General features: G+C 36.6%; 1 protein-coding gene across 2 annotated transcripts; it reads right to left on the reverse strand.

The window, feature by feature from the left end:
- Positions 1 to 843: 843 nt before the first annotated feature.
- st8sia4 (ST8 alpha-N-acetyl-neuraminide alpha-2,8-sialyltransferase 4) lies at positions 844 to 15,343 on the reverse strand. Of its 2 annotated transcripts, none has more exons than XM_059539589.1 (5): positions 15,123 to 15,343; positions 9,656 to 9,784; positions 9,203 to 9,460; positions 2,901 to 3,194; positions 844 to 2,049 (listed from the first exon to the last, which is right to left on the reverse strand). In XM_059539589.1, exons 1-5 carry the CDS (start codon positions 15,233 to 15,235, stop codon positions 1,767 to 1,769), a joined length of 1,077 nt encoding a protein of 358 aa, XP_059395572.1. In that variant the 5' UTR covers positions 15,236 to 15,343; the 3' UTR covers positions 844 to 1,766. The 2 variants fall into 2 exon arrangements, with proteins under 2 accessions (XP_059395572.1, XP_059395573.1); XM_059539590.1 differs by having other exon boundaries at positions 9,203 to 9,456; positions 15,123 to 15,260.
- Between the last annotated feature and the right edge of the window lie 2,885 nt (positions 15,344 to 18,228).

Here is an 18,228-nt window from a genome sequence, read left to right on the forward strand (position 1 = left end):
AACCTTTAGTCCTCTTCAGATAGGATGCAATGGACGATCTTAATGCTTGTTTTAGCTCATTTAAACATTTGATGACAATACTATGACTTTTACTATTCTTTATATGACTAATGCTACATTTATGTGGTTTTGTATTAATATTTGTATTAGTATTGGATGGTCTTCCAGTTTTACAGTTTGATAAGATTTGTATTTTGTATTTTTACAACATAAGGGAGTATTTATACTTGGTCACTTTATTTATTTCAAGCTATTTATGTGGCCTGAACAACCTGATTCATTACACTTGGCCAAGTGTAAATATCCTCTAATGATTTCCCAGAATTTGATGTAGTCTGTTCACTGATGTGCTTGTATTGCATGTAAAAAGCCAGTGAAGCTTGCCAAAATACAGACTTGCATTATGTTCTACCTCACAGAAGCTGTTCTTGTACACTACTATGAGTTTCATGATGACTGGTGTCACTGAGTGGTAAAATACACTATACTGTATAAAAATGTACCTTACAGTATATTTAGTTTGAGTATATTTGAGAAAACATACTGTATGGTATATTTGGAATTAATTATTAATTAGTGTAATTTAGAGTAACTGAATTACAATAAGATTTGTATAAGAGGAGTATAGATTGATTTTTGTTTGACAGTTTTTACAGAACTGTTTTGATTCCAAAATTCCAAAACAAGTCAAGAATACGGTATGCAGGCCTATGTCACTTCACAATGGTCAAAAAAATCTGAAATGTCAACATAATCACAGATTCCAGAAACTTTTGGCATAAAAAAAAATCAACTTTAAAGCTGTCAAAACAAATGAAATAAAAACACAAAAATGCTTAGAAACGCATTTAACATCTGTTTAAAATACAAAATACGTTACAGTATAAATAAAATAATACACCGAGTAGAAAAACAAAACTCTGAGGCATTGCATGTAAGGCCTTATGTTATACATTCACATTTTTTGCTCACGTTTTAAGATTAAAACAATTCTGCATTAATAATCTCCTCCGAATGTTTTTTACCTAACTCACCAGTAACACACACAATGTAATGTCACATAAATAATGTGAGGCATTATTATAGGTTTCAGGCATGCCAATATAATCGGACATACAGCAGTACATTTGACTTTGACAACATATATGTAATACATTCAGTAGTACATTCTGTGACTGATATATACCAGTGTTTTCCTTTTATAGGTTTAACTATAAGGTGCACTGACAACAAACCAGACATGTGTTCCTTTTATTTCACATTAATAGAAAATCGTTTACACTTATTATTAAAATTTCCAGTAAATAAAAAGGTGGATACTGTGGGTGAAACCAGACTCACCAAGTTACCATATGCTATGACTGGAATTCAATACAAATTGACATGATTTTAATTTTGCTTTTTGTTTTGTCCAGGAAAGGGAACTGCAAAGAACCTGCTCAAGTAGCTGTTTGGACATGTGTGAATCGAAAAATAATTATATTTCTATATACTAAAAATACAGTATCTTTGGCAACTTTGGTGTAAGACATTTTCAGAGATCACTTACCAAGATTGTAATATCAACGCACTAAGCAGGACTGTTTCATTTGTCATTTGGAAACAACAGTAGTTTGTTCAGTGTCCAGCATTGCACTTTCTCTGTAGTAAATGAATCAGAAGAGTCACAGGACGAACAGTTTGCAGTTGAAGGCACACTCCTTCTCCAAAGCTGGAAACACATTAGTCTTCACTTGAGTTCTGAGTGTTCGTTCATGAGCTGCACATCAAGGGTATGTGCATTTAGACGTGGTCAGTTTGAGTGCACCCTTGCTGTGCAGTCTCTTCAGTGTTTTAAACTCCAGTGGCATCCGGTGGGGACCCGCATTAGAAAAATAGCGATATCTCAGTCCGTCATAGTAATGATATTTAACAGGGTTTCCGTTGCCATCTTTGGGGAAAGGCCAGAATCCATACAGGTGTATTTCATCACAGAAGCGCGTAGCCATTGTGTACATCAATAATCCAGTAGAGGGTCGTTTGATATTTATCTTATTTGTGAGCCAGTACCTAAGAAATAAACAGACATTGCTTGTAACTTTTGAATTATGTACTATAGGCATTATAGTACCAATTTTCAGTACTATAAATAGTCTTCCATGTATTATGAAATGTAAAATCACTACTTCTAAGGGCAGATTTACTAATAGCTTGCTCCAGTGCAAACAGTCTTCTGGCGTTAAAATAGTACAGTCAGGATTTTCTAAAGATGCACAGTGTAGAGTTGTAGCTGAAAAGGCTTAGACACAGTTATTTTTGCGACTGACCTTATTGAATATGTATTTGTAAGTGGTCCACTTTCAGACATGAAATTTATGAGAAGAGACTATTTAAATGGATCACACGATACGATTTCCTAACATTTGAGCTGGTATTTGCACCATTATTTATTGGCCCAAAAAAAACAGGTGGTAATTTGCGTTGCACTTGGCAGATTGAGCTGGTCATTATGGAAATGAATTAGCTGTGTCTGTGTTTTTTAATGTGTGCATTAAATTTATTGTTAGTAAATCACATGCAGAATTTTCCCTCCCAAAGGCGCTTTTATGGAATTGCGCTCTAACGCTAGTTTGCGCTGTTTATTAAATCTGGCTTAAAAAATCCAAAAAGTTAACCAAAATTCCAAAAGGGATGTTACTTTAATTTCTAAATAGAAAAGCCAATTTTTGTCGAGACAATTTTTAAAAGTTGTCTTGACAAACTTGGCTTTTCTAGTTAAAAATCTAAATTACATAAATTTTTGAAATCTTAAATCGGTTTAAATTTTAATTCATTGCTTATGAATTTGAATTACAGTTCTGCACTCTTTCATGTTACTTCGAATCAAATGAAAGCCTAGAATTGTAAATTTCCCGACTTACCCTCGTACAGCGTGGATCAGGCGGAGTGAAGGATATGCCGTGCGCACTTTGAGTTTGTGTTTAAGAATGAGCTGGTTCACGATTTCCACGTGCCTCTCTCCACCCTTGACCATGAAGGCTGGGATCCAGAGCACGCTGTTGTTCAGCTGCTGTAGACGCCGAATGAATCGCTCCCGCTGTCGTTCGTCCCGCAGACCCCCGTACATCCGCGGGATCACAGAGGGATTCATAGTGGTGAAGTCTGATCTCAAACCCACATCATCTGCAAACTCCTCCAGAGGAGCGAGGTTACATCTGCTCAGGGATCGAAGAACAGGCAATGGTCAGAGACAGGGGTCTTCAGGAATACATGGAAAATAAGACAAATAAATGAGAGTTTAAAGAACAAACTAAAAACACTGTTTTAATACTGCTCTTTAATAATTTGGACTGAGAATACTGAGCACCACAGAACTAAAATAAAATCACATTCAATCATGTGAAACAAACCTGAGTATTTAATACCGCATATCTGACTTTACAGTTTTTCTCGATTGGTTTGGCTCATTTCTTGAAACCGAGATGACATTCTCAAAACCATAAGGTCATTTGGCCAAACAGTCTTACAGTTCTGCTCAACATTATAGCTCACTAGCAAAATCAAATATCTTTCCCCAAACTCTTCTTCCATGCTTCAAAAGCAGATTCCTTTCCCATATAAAAGGTCAGTACAGTCAAAATAGCACAGATCCTTCTCAATTGCCTTGGCACATGTGCATTCATTTAGTGCTTTTGTCAAAATAACCTGGATGGTTTAGCACAACACCATGGATCCCCTGCAAAAGCTCATATCTCTCCCAAAACAGTTTATCCATGTGTCAAAACTAAATATCCTTCTCATATAAATAGTCAATGCCCCCAAAATGCATTATACCTTTGGCATTGTTTAAGCACTGCAAGTCAAAATGCTTAGACGTTTTGTCACTGAGGCACAGGTCTAGCAACAGAATACCACTATGAATAAAACTAAAAGATTTTACAGTAAAATCAGCCTCCAATAAACCACTCATACTCAAGGAAACTGTAAACATTTTTATTCGTACAAAGAAATGTTAACATTAGAGAACATACTGTGAAAAGAAAACATATAAAGGATTCTGTAAATGTGAACAGTTATAAACACAAACAAAAAACAAAAAAAAACTCTAGCCTACCATACTGTAAATAAAGTTTCAGAACTATAGTACAGTAATATTTTCAGTGGTCGCCATTGTCACCCTCTCTTTCCTGGCCACCATCCTCATCCTCCTGGCCATCGACGCGCTGCTCTCTGTTAGGCCATAAATTCTCATCCACATCGCAACGGATATTTTCTCTTGCGATGCAGCGAGGGAAGAAACGGCGTGAATGTCTCAACCATCCCCTACATTGATCCCCTGTGATGTCCTCACATGCAGCATCCATTGCATGCAGCAGGGCCCTCTGGTCTTGAGCCTGATGCTCATACACCCTCCACCTCCAAGCTGAAAAAAACTCCTCAATTGGATTTAGGAAAGGAGAGTAAGGTGGAAGAAACTCCATTAGCATCCGGGGATGGGTGGTGAACCAGGTTCTGATGCGTGGGCCACGGTGGAAGTTCACATTATCCCACACAATGACATAATGTGGTAGCTGAGGTCCTTCTTCACCTCTCTCATGTTCCGGGATCAGATCAGTATAAAGGTGGTCCAAAAAATTGAGGAGCTTTTGTGTATTGTAGGGCCCTAAACTGGGAATGTGTGTGGCCACACCTCTTTCTGATATAGCGGCACACATTGTTATATTTGCTCCTCGCTGGCCTGGGACATCCACAGTGGCTCGGTGGCCAATGATGTTACGGCCACGCCTTCGACCTTTGGCCAGGTTGAAGCCAGCTTCATCAACGAACACTAGGATGTGAGAGGTTTCGTTGCCTTCTAATGCCATTATTCTCTACAATAGAATAAAAATAAATCTAATCAGTCAAGTAGAGACAGATACTGCAGGGAGGATCTAAAGTACTGTAAAAAGAGGGAGTGAAAAACTGAAGACAATTTCTAGGCAAAATGCTCTAGTCACACAAAGCTGGATTCTGAAGGTAAAAAGGATAAAGCAAAACAAAAAAAAGTGGTAACCATGTCTTACTGTAATAGTGTTACAATGATAGACAACCAGTAGTTGACTTACATGCACATACTGGTACCGCAGCTCTTTCACTCTGTCAGAGTTTCTCTCAAATGGTACCCTGTAAATCTGTTTCATGGTCATCTGATGTTTCTTCAATACCCGGTCTATTGTGGAGATGCTGATAGAGTTTATATTTTGGAACATTACATTGTCTAGAAGGATTGCATTAAGAATCTGTCTCAGTGTGATGGCATTATTTGCAATGACCATGTTGCATATTTCTCGTTCTTGTTGTTCATTTAGAAGTTTTCTTCTGCCACCCACTTGAGGCTGTCGTCCAATCCTAGACATACAAGTCAAAGGTCAACACTGTAAATTTGTTACAAAATGAGTTACCAATGTAATTGTACTGCTGTTTTATGGTACTAAAAGTGTGATGCACTGCACAGTGACTGGAATACTAATCACAGTATTTTCTCCATTTTTTTTTCTTTGTCATTTTTATAGTATCATATAACATCACATGAAGATATTACAGTACTCTAGGCCTACAAACACACCAACACTGAATAGTTCAATAGAATAGTTCTGTACCTGTTTCCCTGCGAAAGGTTTGGATGATGGAGGAGACTGTAGACCGAGGCACATTAGGCTGCACTCGGCGACCTGCCTCTGCCATTGTGAGGCGATGGTTTATAAGGTGGTCAATAAGGGTGGCCCGGATTTCATCTGGGACATCATGGTGCCTCCGTGCTCCTCAGCCTCTTCCCCCTATTCCTCCATGCATTCTCACTCCTCCTCTTCCTCTTCTTCCTCCTCTTCCTCGAGCAGGAAGTTGCTGTTGTACTTGGCGAGGTGCTTCCATGTTCACACTGCAAATGAAACTGGCCCCGGGCCAAGCTCTGTCTATATACTTTTGGCAGCAGTCATAATCATAGACAACACCTGTCAGGTAACTAAACAAACTGTTTGATTGGTCATCTGAGATGTGGGAAACTGCTCCTTCGTTAGTTCTAATTTCACCTGATTGATTGTCAAGTACTGTCATAAATTTATCAAATGTTCCAAGAAATTCTTTCATGGTATTATATCTTTGACTAATTTTGACAGTTGAACAGACAATTGTGCATATGATGACTTACACAATGAAACCATGCTGATATGTTTTGGAGAGAGTAACCATTTCACTGAAAATCAACTAATCAGTTTAGATCAGCAAGATCTATTTATTTGGAAAATGTGCTAAATGTGGGCTCATTGTGCTAACTGTAGCTACTTGTACATAATCATTTGAAAAAAAGCACAGAGTCACTTGAGACATGTACTAAAGCATTTGCAATTTGATAAAACCAATGAAAAATGACAATCTGTTGTGAACAATTGCAAGGTGGTTTGGAGATTTGTCCATGTTATTTTGAGAATGTCATCTCGGTTTCAAGAAATGAGCCAAACCAATCGAGAAAAACTGTAATACAAGTGCAGATGAGATTCAAAGTAGAGATTATCAGTGAATAATTACTTAAAATTCAGGTGTGTTCTTCATATAAAGCAATAGTTTGGCTACAAAAGGCCCTCGCACACTGAGTCAGAAATTTGCATATTTTTTACATTTTCTTTTCATATTCGTCTTCTTTTTCTCTCAAAATGCATGCTACGTATGTGAAAAACGCCAATCCAATCCGTTTTTTTTATTTGTATTTATTTATACATTTTTTTGGATGTAGTGTATAAACGTGATTGACACAACATGAGGTCATATTTATTTTTTAACATGCGGAAATTTTGGAGAAATATTTTGGACTCAGTCTACAAGGACCTTTAGAGTGCACAAGTTATACATGCTATATTTTTAATTAATTCATTCATTTAATTTGATTGATTTATTTATTTTTGGTCATATATAGCATCCACCATCTTCAGTCACAATTGAGAAATCACAGTTGATATACTTTCATTTTTGTTTCATGAATAAGTATTTATTATTATTGTTAAATGAATTATTATTGTTAATTAAAACTAAACCATAAAAAATTTAATTACTTAACATTAAACAAAAAAGTAACTGGAAAAAAAAAAAAAAAAAAAAAAAAAAAAAAAAAATATATATATATATATATATATATATATATATATATATATATATATATATATATATATATATATATATATATATATATATATAATATTTTATATATTTTATTTTATTTCAGTTAGGCAACATTTTTTCTCAATTTCATTTTTTTTTATTTAGTACTAAAATAACTTACACACAGCAAAGTTACTACTTTGAAAACAGGAAATATTAAAATGAAATCCAAATATATATATATATACACAGTACAGACCAAAAGTTTGGACACACCTTCTCATTCAAAGAGTTTTCTTGATTTTCATGACTATAAAAATTGTAGAGTCACACTGAAGGCATCGAGGGCTATTTGAGCAAGAAGAAGAGTGATGGGGTGCTGCGCCAGATGACCTGGCCTCCACAGTCACAGGACCTGAACCCAGTCAAGATGGTTTAGGGGTGAGCTGGACCGCAGACAGAAGGCAAAAGGACCAACAAGTGCTAAGCATCTCTCGGGGAACTCCTTCAAGACTGTTGGAAGACCATTTCAGGTGACTACCACTTGAAGCTCATCAAGAGAATGCCAAGAGTGTGCAAAGCAGTAATCAAAGCAAAAGGTGGCTACTTTGAAGAACCTACAATATGACATATCTTCAGTTGTTTCACACTTTTTTGTTATGTATATAATTCCATATATAATTCCACACGTGTTAATTCATAGTTTTGATGCCTTCAGTGTGAATCTACAATTTTCATAGTCATGAAAATAAAGAAAACTCTTTGAATGAGAAGGTGTGTCCAAACTTTTGGTCTGTACTGTGTATATATATATATATATATATATAACTCAATCCGAGCAGCTGAGTCCTTAGCCATCTTCAAGAATCGGCTTAAAACCCATCTCTTCCATCTTTATTTGACCCTCTAACACTCACTATTCTAATTCTATTCTTAAAAAAAAAAAATCTAACTACCTTTCTAATCTTTTTGTATTCTATTTTCTTTTAATTTATTATGCAATTGTATGTGTGTGTGTGTGTAAAGACCTCTAACACTAGCTTGCTCTATTCTTTTTTTATTCTATCTGTTTTCTTTATATTATATTATTTAAAATCCCATGCTAGGTGTTCTGTGTTAACCTAACTGAGACTTGTTATAGCACTTATATATCATTGCTCTTTTTGTTGTTTTTGATTGCTTCCACTGTCCTCATCTGTAAGTCGCTTTGGATAAAAGCATCTGCTAAATGAATAACTGTAAATGTAAATATATATATATAAGCTGAAAAAGGCTTAAACTTTAGTATAGGGACCAGTTCTCACTATTAACTAGTTGCTTATTAGCATGCCTATTATTAACATATTGGCTGTTCATTAGTTGTTATAAAGCACATATTCTGCATGATCATACATCCCCAATCCTGCCAAGCCCTGGATGTTCTGTGTTCCTGTTTTATTCTGTTTTCCTTCCCCTTGTGCTCTGTGTCATAGTTTTACCTCATGTTTGATTGTCATTCCATTCACCTGTGTTCCCTTAATTATCCTCATTAGTTCCTCGTTTCTCTACTGTTCAATGTCGTCAATGTTATAGTGATTGTGTTTTCCCAGTTCTCTGAGTTTCTTTTAAGAATAAATGTGGTTTCCTGCTCCTGCATCGTGCTCTTCACAGCATCAAGTCCTACTCAATCCCTAAACTTAACTACCTTACTAACTATTAATAAACAGATAATTAGGAGTTTGTCGAGGCAAAAGTCATAGTTAATTAACATAGTTTGTTAATGCAAGAATTTGACCTTAAAATAAAGTGTGACCAAAAAAATAAAATAAAACACTGGTTTAGAAAGACATCATGTGAGATTTTCATTTTGGGGTGATAAAAGTGCAAATAATTCAGTACTACAGAATGTACAAGTGAAGCTCTAAATTACTTTTATAGCTTTTGTTCCTGGTTCAAATTTCCAAAAATGGGATCAAATAGTATTCGAGTCAAGTTATCAGCAGGAAAACACTTATTCAGTGAGAGGGAAAATTACCGTTTAGACCTTGTTAGACGGCATGCCTTGCCATAAGAAGGTAATGATTAGATCACTGTAAAGACGTAAATACATTACCGTATAACAAATCCATGGCTGTCTATCTCCTTCCCACATCCACTCTTCAGGAGAATGCCTGAGTTTCCCACCACAGCACAGGTCTTGAACGTCTTGTTCTTCAGTGGAGAGACTTCGGGAAGTAAACTGTGTAGAGTCTGAGAAATATTAAATGTCCTGCGCCGGTCCAGAACATAGTGGACGGTATCGCCCGGTTTGAAACTGCTCTTGATTACAGACACGTCTCTCTCTGCATCCAAGAAGCGAAGCACGTCCTTCCTTCCACATGTTGAAGCAGATCAGGACAATAGATGACTCAGCAGTTCATAACCATACCATCCAAACATGCTCTAGAAATGACCCTATGAAGTCATGCTCTGAGTGAGTCATAGCACTCAATATCTCTAACACTCTTCCCTCTCAAATCTGTGCTTTGTGTGCTGTATTCATTTTAAATTTGTGCAGGTTACTCACCTTATGATCGTCCCAAGGGTGGCATTCACCTTCCATCCCACTCCCATATCACTCAGATCACTTAAACTAAAGCCAAACAGCTTATCGGAGCCGTTGACCATCAGTCTAGTAGAACTGGGCTCAGACTTCCTGTTCAAATGGAAATGTGGCATAGTAACTATACACACTAGTGCTGATAATTCTGTTAGGTTTGATATTGTGTTCATGTAGTCACACTCATTAATGTATTCTCATAACAAAAAGAAAGGATTATACACGGTACAGTACTGGTTATCATCACGGTATCTATCTATCTATCTTATCTATCTATCTATCTATCTATCTATCTATCTATCTATCTATCTATCTATCTATCTATCTATCTATCTATCTATCTATCTGTCTGTCTGTCTGTCTGTCTGTCTGTCTGTCTGTCTATCTATCTATCTATCTATCTATCTATCTATCTGTCTGTTTATCTGTCTATCTGTCTATCTATCTGTCTATCTGTCTGTCTATCTGTCTGTCTGTCTATCTAATGGTTTAGCACCTCAGTATTTGAATGAGCTCCTTTTACATTATAATCCTCTACTTCTGCTACGTTCTCAAAACTCAGGCAATTTGATAATACCTAGAATATCAAAATCAACTGCAGGCGGCAGATCCTTTTCCTATTTGGCGCCTAAACTCTGGAATAACCTACCTAACATTGTTCGGGAGGCAGACACACTCTGTCAGTTTAAATCTATATTACAGTTTTTCTCGATTGGTTTGGCTCATTTCTTGAAACCGAGATGACATTCTCAAAATAACATGGACAAATCTCCAAACCACCTTGCAATTGTTCACAACAGAATGTCATTTTTTCAAATGATTATGTACAAGTAGCTACAGTTAGCACAATGAGGCCACATTTAGCACATTTTCCAAATAAATAGATCTTGCTGATCTAAACTGATTAGTTGATTTTTCAGTGAAATGGTTACTCTCTCCAAAACATATCAGCATGGTTTCATTGTGTAAGTCATCATATGCACAATTGTCTGTTCAACTGTCAAAATTAGTCAAAGATATAATACCATGAAAGAATTTCTTGGAACATTTGATAAAATTATGACAGTACTTGACAATCAATCAGCTTGGAGGTGGAGGGTGTATGAGCATCAGGCTCAAGACCAGAGGGCCCTGCTGCATGCAATGGATGCTGCATGTGAGGACATCACAGGGGATCAATGTAGGGGATGGTTGAGACATTCATGCCGTTTCTTCCCTCGCTGCATCGCAAGAGAAAATATCCGTTGCGATGTGGATGAGAATTTATGGCCTAACAGAGAGCAGCGCGTCGATGGCCAGGAGGATGAGGATGGTGGCCAGGAAAGAGAGGGTGACAATGGCGACCACTGAAAATATTACTGTACTATAGTTCTGAAACTTTATTTACAGTATGGTAGGCTAGAGTTTTTTTTGTTTTTTGTTTGTGTTTATAACTTCACATTTACAGAATCCTGTATATGTTTTCTTTTCACAGTATGTTCTCTAATGTTAACATTTCTTTGTACGAATAAAAATGTTTACAGTTTCCTTGAGTATGAGTGGTTTATTGGAGGCTGATTTTACTGTAAAATCTTTTAGTTTTATTCATAGTGGTATTCTGTTGCTAGACCTGTGCCTCAGTGACAAAACGTCTAAGCATTTTGACTTGCAGTGCTTAAACAATGCCAAAGGTATAATGCATTTTGGGGGCATTGACTATTTATATGAGAAGGATATTTAGTTTTTACACATGGATAAACTGTTTTGGGAGAGATATGAGTTTTTTTCAGGGGATCCATGGTGTTGTGCTAAACCATCCAGGTTATTTTGACAAAAGCACTAAATGAATGCACATGTGCCAAGGCAATTGAGAAGGATCTGTGCTATTTTGACTGTACTGACCTTTTATATGGGAAAGGAATCTGCTTTTGAAGCATGGAAGAAGAGTTTGGGGAAAGATATTTGATTTTGCTAGTGAGCTATAATGTTGAGCAGAACTGTAAGACTGTTTGGCCAAATGACCTTATGGTTTTGAGAATGTCATCTCGGTTTCAAGAAATGAGCCAAACCAATCGAGAAAAACTGTAAAGACCCATCTCTTTAACCTGGCTTACACATAACATACTAATATGCTTTTAATATCCAAATCCGTTAAAGAATTTTTAGGCTGCATTAATTAGGAAAACCGGAACCGGGAACACTTCCCATAACACCCGATGTACTTGCTACATCATTAGAAGAATGGCATCTACGCTAATATTAGTCTGTTTCTCTCTTATTCCGAGGTCACCATAGCCACCAGATCCAGTCTGTATCCAGATCAGAGGGTCACTGCAGTCACCCGGATCCAGTACGTATCCAGACCAGATGCTGGATCAGCACCTAGAAAGGACCTCTACATCCCTGAAAGACAGCGGAGACCAGGACAACTAGAGCCCCAGATACAGATCCCCTGTAAAGACCTTGTCTCAGACGACCACCAGGACAAGACCACAGGAAACAGATGATTCTTCTGCACAATCTGACTTTGCTGCAGCCTGGAATTGAACTACTGGTTTCGTCTGGTCAGAGGAGAACTGGCCCCCCAACTGAGCCTGGTTTCTCCCAAGGTTTTTTTCTCCATTCTGTCACCGATGGAGTTTCGGTTTCTTGCCGCTGTCGCCTCTGGCTTGCTTAGTTGGGGTCACTTCATCTACAGCGATATCATTGACTTGATTGCAAATAAATGCACAGACACTATTTAACGGAACAGAGATGACATCACTGAATTCTATGATGAACTGGCTTTAACCATAATTTTTGCATTATTGACACTGTTTTCCTAATGAATGTGGTTCAGTTGCTTTGACGCAATGTATTTTGTTTAAAGTGCTATATAAATAAAGGTGACTTGACTTGACTAATGTAAATGTTTCTTTATAATTGGTTTTAGTTTCATTTACAGTTTTTCTCAGTCGCTTTGGTACATTTCTCGAATCAAACTCACAATTTGCAAAACAGTAAGTGCATTTCTCAAAACAACTCGTACAAATAGCAAAACACCATGGATTACCTGCAAAAGCCAGTCTCTTGCTCAAAATCCTTAGTTTATCTCTCAAAAATAAATATCTGTGTCAATGAACATGTCAGTGCCATCGAATGACAAGTCCTTGTGTCATAGTTTACGGATGGACAGTCAAATCGCTTAGTCATGTTGTCAATATAACAGTGTACTCTAGAGGGATGTTATGATGTAAACTATGGCAACATTTTGGATGACAGTTACTGTATTGAACAGTATGCAATATGCTTATGTATGCCATATATCCATTTCAAAAGTAGAAATTTACACATTACTGTATGTGGGATATTGATTGAAAGAGACTGGATAGAATTCCCAGTTACACTTTTACTAGTGGTCTGGCCAAAAAAAAAAACCTTTACAATGTCATTGTGATATAGAAAAGGAAAAATAAATATGGGCACAAAGATGAAAATAAGTCCATTGTCAGAATGTGTAACTCTTGTGTTGTCCTCTGTCTATACAGTATAAGCTCTCCAACTGAAGATTCATGAGATGCACCTTTGAGCTATTTCAGAGAAATGGCTATCATTGGTTTATCATCTACATTCTCCTCATTAGTAAATATTCACTTGCACAATTCATGCCAAATTTACAAAAAGTCTAATAATAATGTATAAAAAAAGAAAAAGAAAAAAAAAGTGTGCTTGGCAGTTTATGACAACTAGATTAACCATTTTGCATTTAATGACTTATACGATGAACTAAAGACCCGATGTTTTGGGGGGTAAGACTATTGCACAGAAAACTATATAATAAATTTTGAGCAACATGACATTTGCAACTGATAATGTAGGAAACAACAGAGAATTGTACACAATCATTTGCATGGATGTACCAAAGCATTTGCAACTTGTACAAAGAAATGAGAAACTGCTTTTTTTATGTGCACAAGTGACACAATGATGTGAGAATTGAACAGTTAGTTTTGAGAATTTCAATTCTGATCTGAGAAATGCACCAAAGTGACTGAGAAAAACTGTAATAATGTGTAAAAAAAAAAAAAGTGTGCTTGGCAGTTTATGACAACTAGATTAACCATTTTGCATTTAATGACTTATACGATGAACTAAAGATCCGATGTTTTGGGGGGTAAGACTATTGCACAGAATACTATATAATACATTTTGAGCAACATGACATTAGCAACTGATAATGTAGGAAACAACAGAGAATTGTACATAATCATTTGCATGGATGTACCAAAGCATTTGCAACTTGTTCAAAGACAAAGTGACTGAGAAAAACTGTAACAAACAAACTTTTTTTTCTTTGAGGCAAGTTTTTAGATCTGCATGTAGGAAATGAGCAAACTGTTTCTGCAAGGCGTTAAAAGATTTATATAATATGAAATCAAATCTAAACCTGACAGCAGACTCAACTTCAGAAGAGGTTTTTTTCCACTTCTGTTTTTAAATAATGCGCAACGAGACAAAAAGGAAACCACATCTGATGAGCAGAAGCTGTCTACTGTCCTCTCACTTACCCAACAAAACACACACACACACACACTCACTCACACACGTCAGAAGCAAATCACAAAGTCATCTAAAAAAGTGAAAAAGTTCTATGTTTTTTGGCACCAAGATAAAGTTCATTAACTCATCAGTGGTGAAAAACAAAAATTGCCCAATGCTGTGCACACGTGTATTCTGAAGTGAAGCAGATTATGAGCAAGTATGAACTTGACCACATTTTTTTTCAGTTCCAGGAACAAAACAAGTGCAAGTTTGTCAGTGAATCATCTAAATTTCCCTTGCATTTCAAACTTAAAACATTTGGATAAAAATTACACAAAACTCAATTTCAAGAGCCCTGGGAAACTGCAACTCATTTTGACAAACACCTATGTTTAGGCATTATAATAATAGATTTACTGATTCAAAGATTTGACATCTCAATGACAGGAAAGTGTATCAAGACGAAAAGTCAATGTAGGTATGTAGGCCTTGTATACATTTTAGCATACTTTTAAACAGTTGGCTACTACTAATAATAATAATAAAAAGATTTAAGTTAATTAATGATATAGTATCTCCAAATACAGTTTATTAATATATAAAAGTGTCTAAAATATCCTTAAAAGTAGTCTATATACAATGGCACATTCAATGAATTACACGTCTTTTTCCCAACTGGGGTGTAAGAATAAAATGGCCATTTCGACTCAAACAAAGGACAGTCAGTGTGAATCGATCTTAATTTAATTGAGATGGAACAACAGTGGGGCACATGAACTATAGTTCACAATAGAAGGTTTATGAAACAAATCAACAAATTAAATAAATGAACATAAATGGGTGTCTTGAGAGACACATATAAGCTACACCTTAATCAGACTCGATGTTTATTAGAAGAGGAGCGCTAATTCTGTAACAGCAGAAGAGCCCTCACCCTGTCAGTCCCGTCTTCTGATGCGCTTCATTTCTGCCCATTTCTCTCGTCTTGTAGACTATCAGCAGGATGCTTATGGTGCAGATAGTCCACCGTTTCCGTGTAAGTCGCATTTCACCCACGAATCGTGCGAAAGTGTGTGGAGATGACAAGAAAGAAAGCGTGCTCTCCTGTAGTGCACACAACAACTCTCTCTCTCTCTCTCTCTCTCTCTCTCTCTCTCTCTCTCTCTCTATCTAACACACACACACACACACACACACACACTGTGAGTGACACGTACAGGAGACAATAACTTAGGCTACATGTTATGTCAATGTCAATGTCACCTTTATTTATATAGCGCTTTAAACAAAATACATTGCGTCAAAGCAACTGAACAACATTCATTAGGAAAACAGTGTCAATAATGCAAAAATGATCGTTAAAGGCAGTTCATCATTGGATTCAGTTATGTCATCTCTGTTCAGTTAAATAGTGTCTGTGCATTTATTTGCAATCAAGTCAACGATATCGCTGTAGATGAAGTGTCCCCAACTAAGCAAGCCAGAGGCGACAGCGGCAAGGAACCGAAACTCCACCGAAACGACCGGGCTAATATGGTCATACTTCCTGGTTCTAGTAAGAACTCTTGCTGCTGCATTTTGGACTAGCTGTAGTTTGTTTACTAAGCGTGCAGAACAACCACCCAATAAAGCATTGCAATAATCTAACCTTGAGGTCATAAATGCATGGATTAACATTTCTGCATTTGACATTGAGAGCATAGGCAGTAATTTAGATATATTTTTGAGATGGAAAAATGCAGTTTTACAAATGCTAGAAACGTGGCTTTCTAAAGAAAGATTGGGATCAAATAGCACACCTAGGTTCCTAACTGATGACGAAGAATTGACAGAGCAACCATCAAGTCTTAGACAGTGTTCTAGGTTATTACAAGCAGAGTTTTTAGGTCCTATAATTAACACCTCTGTTTTTTCAGAATTTAGCAGTAAGAAATTACTGGTCATCCAGTTTTTTATATCGACTATGCAATCCATTAGTTTTTCAAATTGGTGTGTTTCACCGGGCTGCGAAGAAATATAGAGCTGAGTATCATCAGCATAACAGTGAAAGCTAACACCATGTTTCCTGATGATATCTCCCAAGGGTTACATATAAAGCGTGAAGAGTAGCGGCCCTAGTACTGAGCCTTGAGGTACTCCATACTGCACTTGTGATCGATAGGATACATCTTCATTCACTGCTACGAACTGATGGCGGTCATATAAGTACGATTTAAACCATGCTAATGCACTTCCACTGATGCCAACAAAGTATTCAAGTCTATGCAAAAGAATGTTGTGGTCAATTGTGTCAAACGCAGCACTAAGATCCAATAAAACTAATAGAGAGATACACCCACGATCAGATGATAAGAGCAGATCATTTGTAACTCTAAGAAGAGCAGTCTCAGTACTATGATACGGTCTAAATCCTGACTGGAAATCCTCACATATACTATTTTTCTCTAAGAAGGAATATAATATACTTTTCTAGTATCTTGGACAGAAAAGGGAGATTCGAGATTGGTCTATAATTAACTAGTTCTTTGGGGTCAAGTTGTGGTTTTTTGATGAGAGGCTTAATAACAGCCAGTTTGAAGGTTTTGGGGACATGTCCTAATGACAATGAGGAATTAATAATAGTCAGAAGAGGATCTATGACTTCTGGAAGCACCTCTTTCAGGAGCTTAGATGGTATAGGGTCTAACATACATGTTGTTGGTTTAGATGATTTAACAAGATTATACAATTCTTCCTCTCCTATGGTAGAGAATGTGTGGAACTGTTCCTCAGGGGGTCTATAGTGCACTGTCTGATGTGATACTGTAGCTGACGGCTGAATGGTTGCAATTTTATCTCTAATAGTATCGATTTTAGAAGTAAAGTAGTTCATAAAGTCATTACTGCTGTGGTGTTGGGAAATGTCAACACTTGTTGAGGCTTTATTTTTCGTTAATTTAGCCACTGTATTGAATAAATACCTGGGGTTATGTTTGTTTTCTTCTAAAAGAGAAGAAAAGTAATCGGATCTAGCAGTTTTTAATGCTTTTCTGTAGGATATGTTACTTTCCCGCCAAGCAATACGAAATACCTCTAGTTTTGTTTTCCTCCAGCTGCGCTCCATTTTTCGGGCTGCTCTCTTTAGGGTGCGAGTATGCTCATTATACCATGGTGTCAAACTGTTTTCCTTAACCTTCCTTAAGCGTAAAGGAGCAACTTTATTTAAAGTGCTAGAAAAGAGAGAGTCCATAGTTTCTGTTACATCATCAAGTTGTTCTGAGGTTTTGGATATGCTAAGGAATTTGGATACATCAGGAAGATAACTTAAAAAGCAGTCTTTTGTGTTAGAAGTGATGGTTCTTCCATACTTGTAACAAGAAGTAGAATTTACAATTTTGGCTATATGAATTTTGCAAAGAACTAAATAATGATCTGAGATATCATCACTTGGCTGAATAATTTCAACACCATCAACATCAATTCCATGTGACAGTATTAAATCTAGAGTATGATTTCGACAATGAGTAGGTCCTGAAACGTGTTGTCTAACACCAATAGAGTTCAGAATGTCTATAAATGCTGATCCCAATGCATCGTTTTCATTATCAACATGGATATTAAAATCACCAACTATTAAAACTTTATCTGCAGCCAGAACTAACTCGGATGTAAAATCACCAAACTCTTTAATAAAGTCTGTATGGTGCCCTGGTGGCCTATATACAGTAGCCAGTACAAACATAACAGGGGATTTATCATTAACATTTGTTTCTTTGGATAATGTTATATGAAGTACCATTACTTCAAACGAGTTATACTTGTAGCCTGCCCTCTGAGAAATCCTGAAAACGTTGTTATAAATTGAAGCAACACCTCCACCTTTGCCTTTTAGACGTGGCTCATGTTTATAACAGTAATCTTGGGGGGTGGACTCATTTAAAATAATGTAATCATCAGGTTTTAGCCAGGTTTCTGTCAAACAGAGTACATCTATATTATGATCAGTGATCATATTATTTACAAAAAGTGTTTTCGTAGAAAGGGATCTGATATTCAATAAG

This window comes from Carassius carassius, chromosome 45 (genome assembly GCF_963082965.1).
Source record: "Carassius carassius chromosome 45, fCarCar2.1, whole genome shotgun sequence".
In the NCBI taxonomy this organism is placed as follows: Eukaryota; Metazoa; Chordata; class Actinopteri; order Cypriniformes; family Cyprinidae; genus Carassius; species Carassius carassius.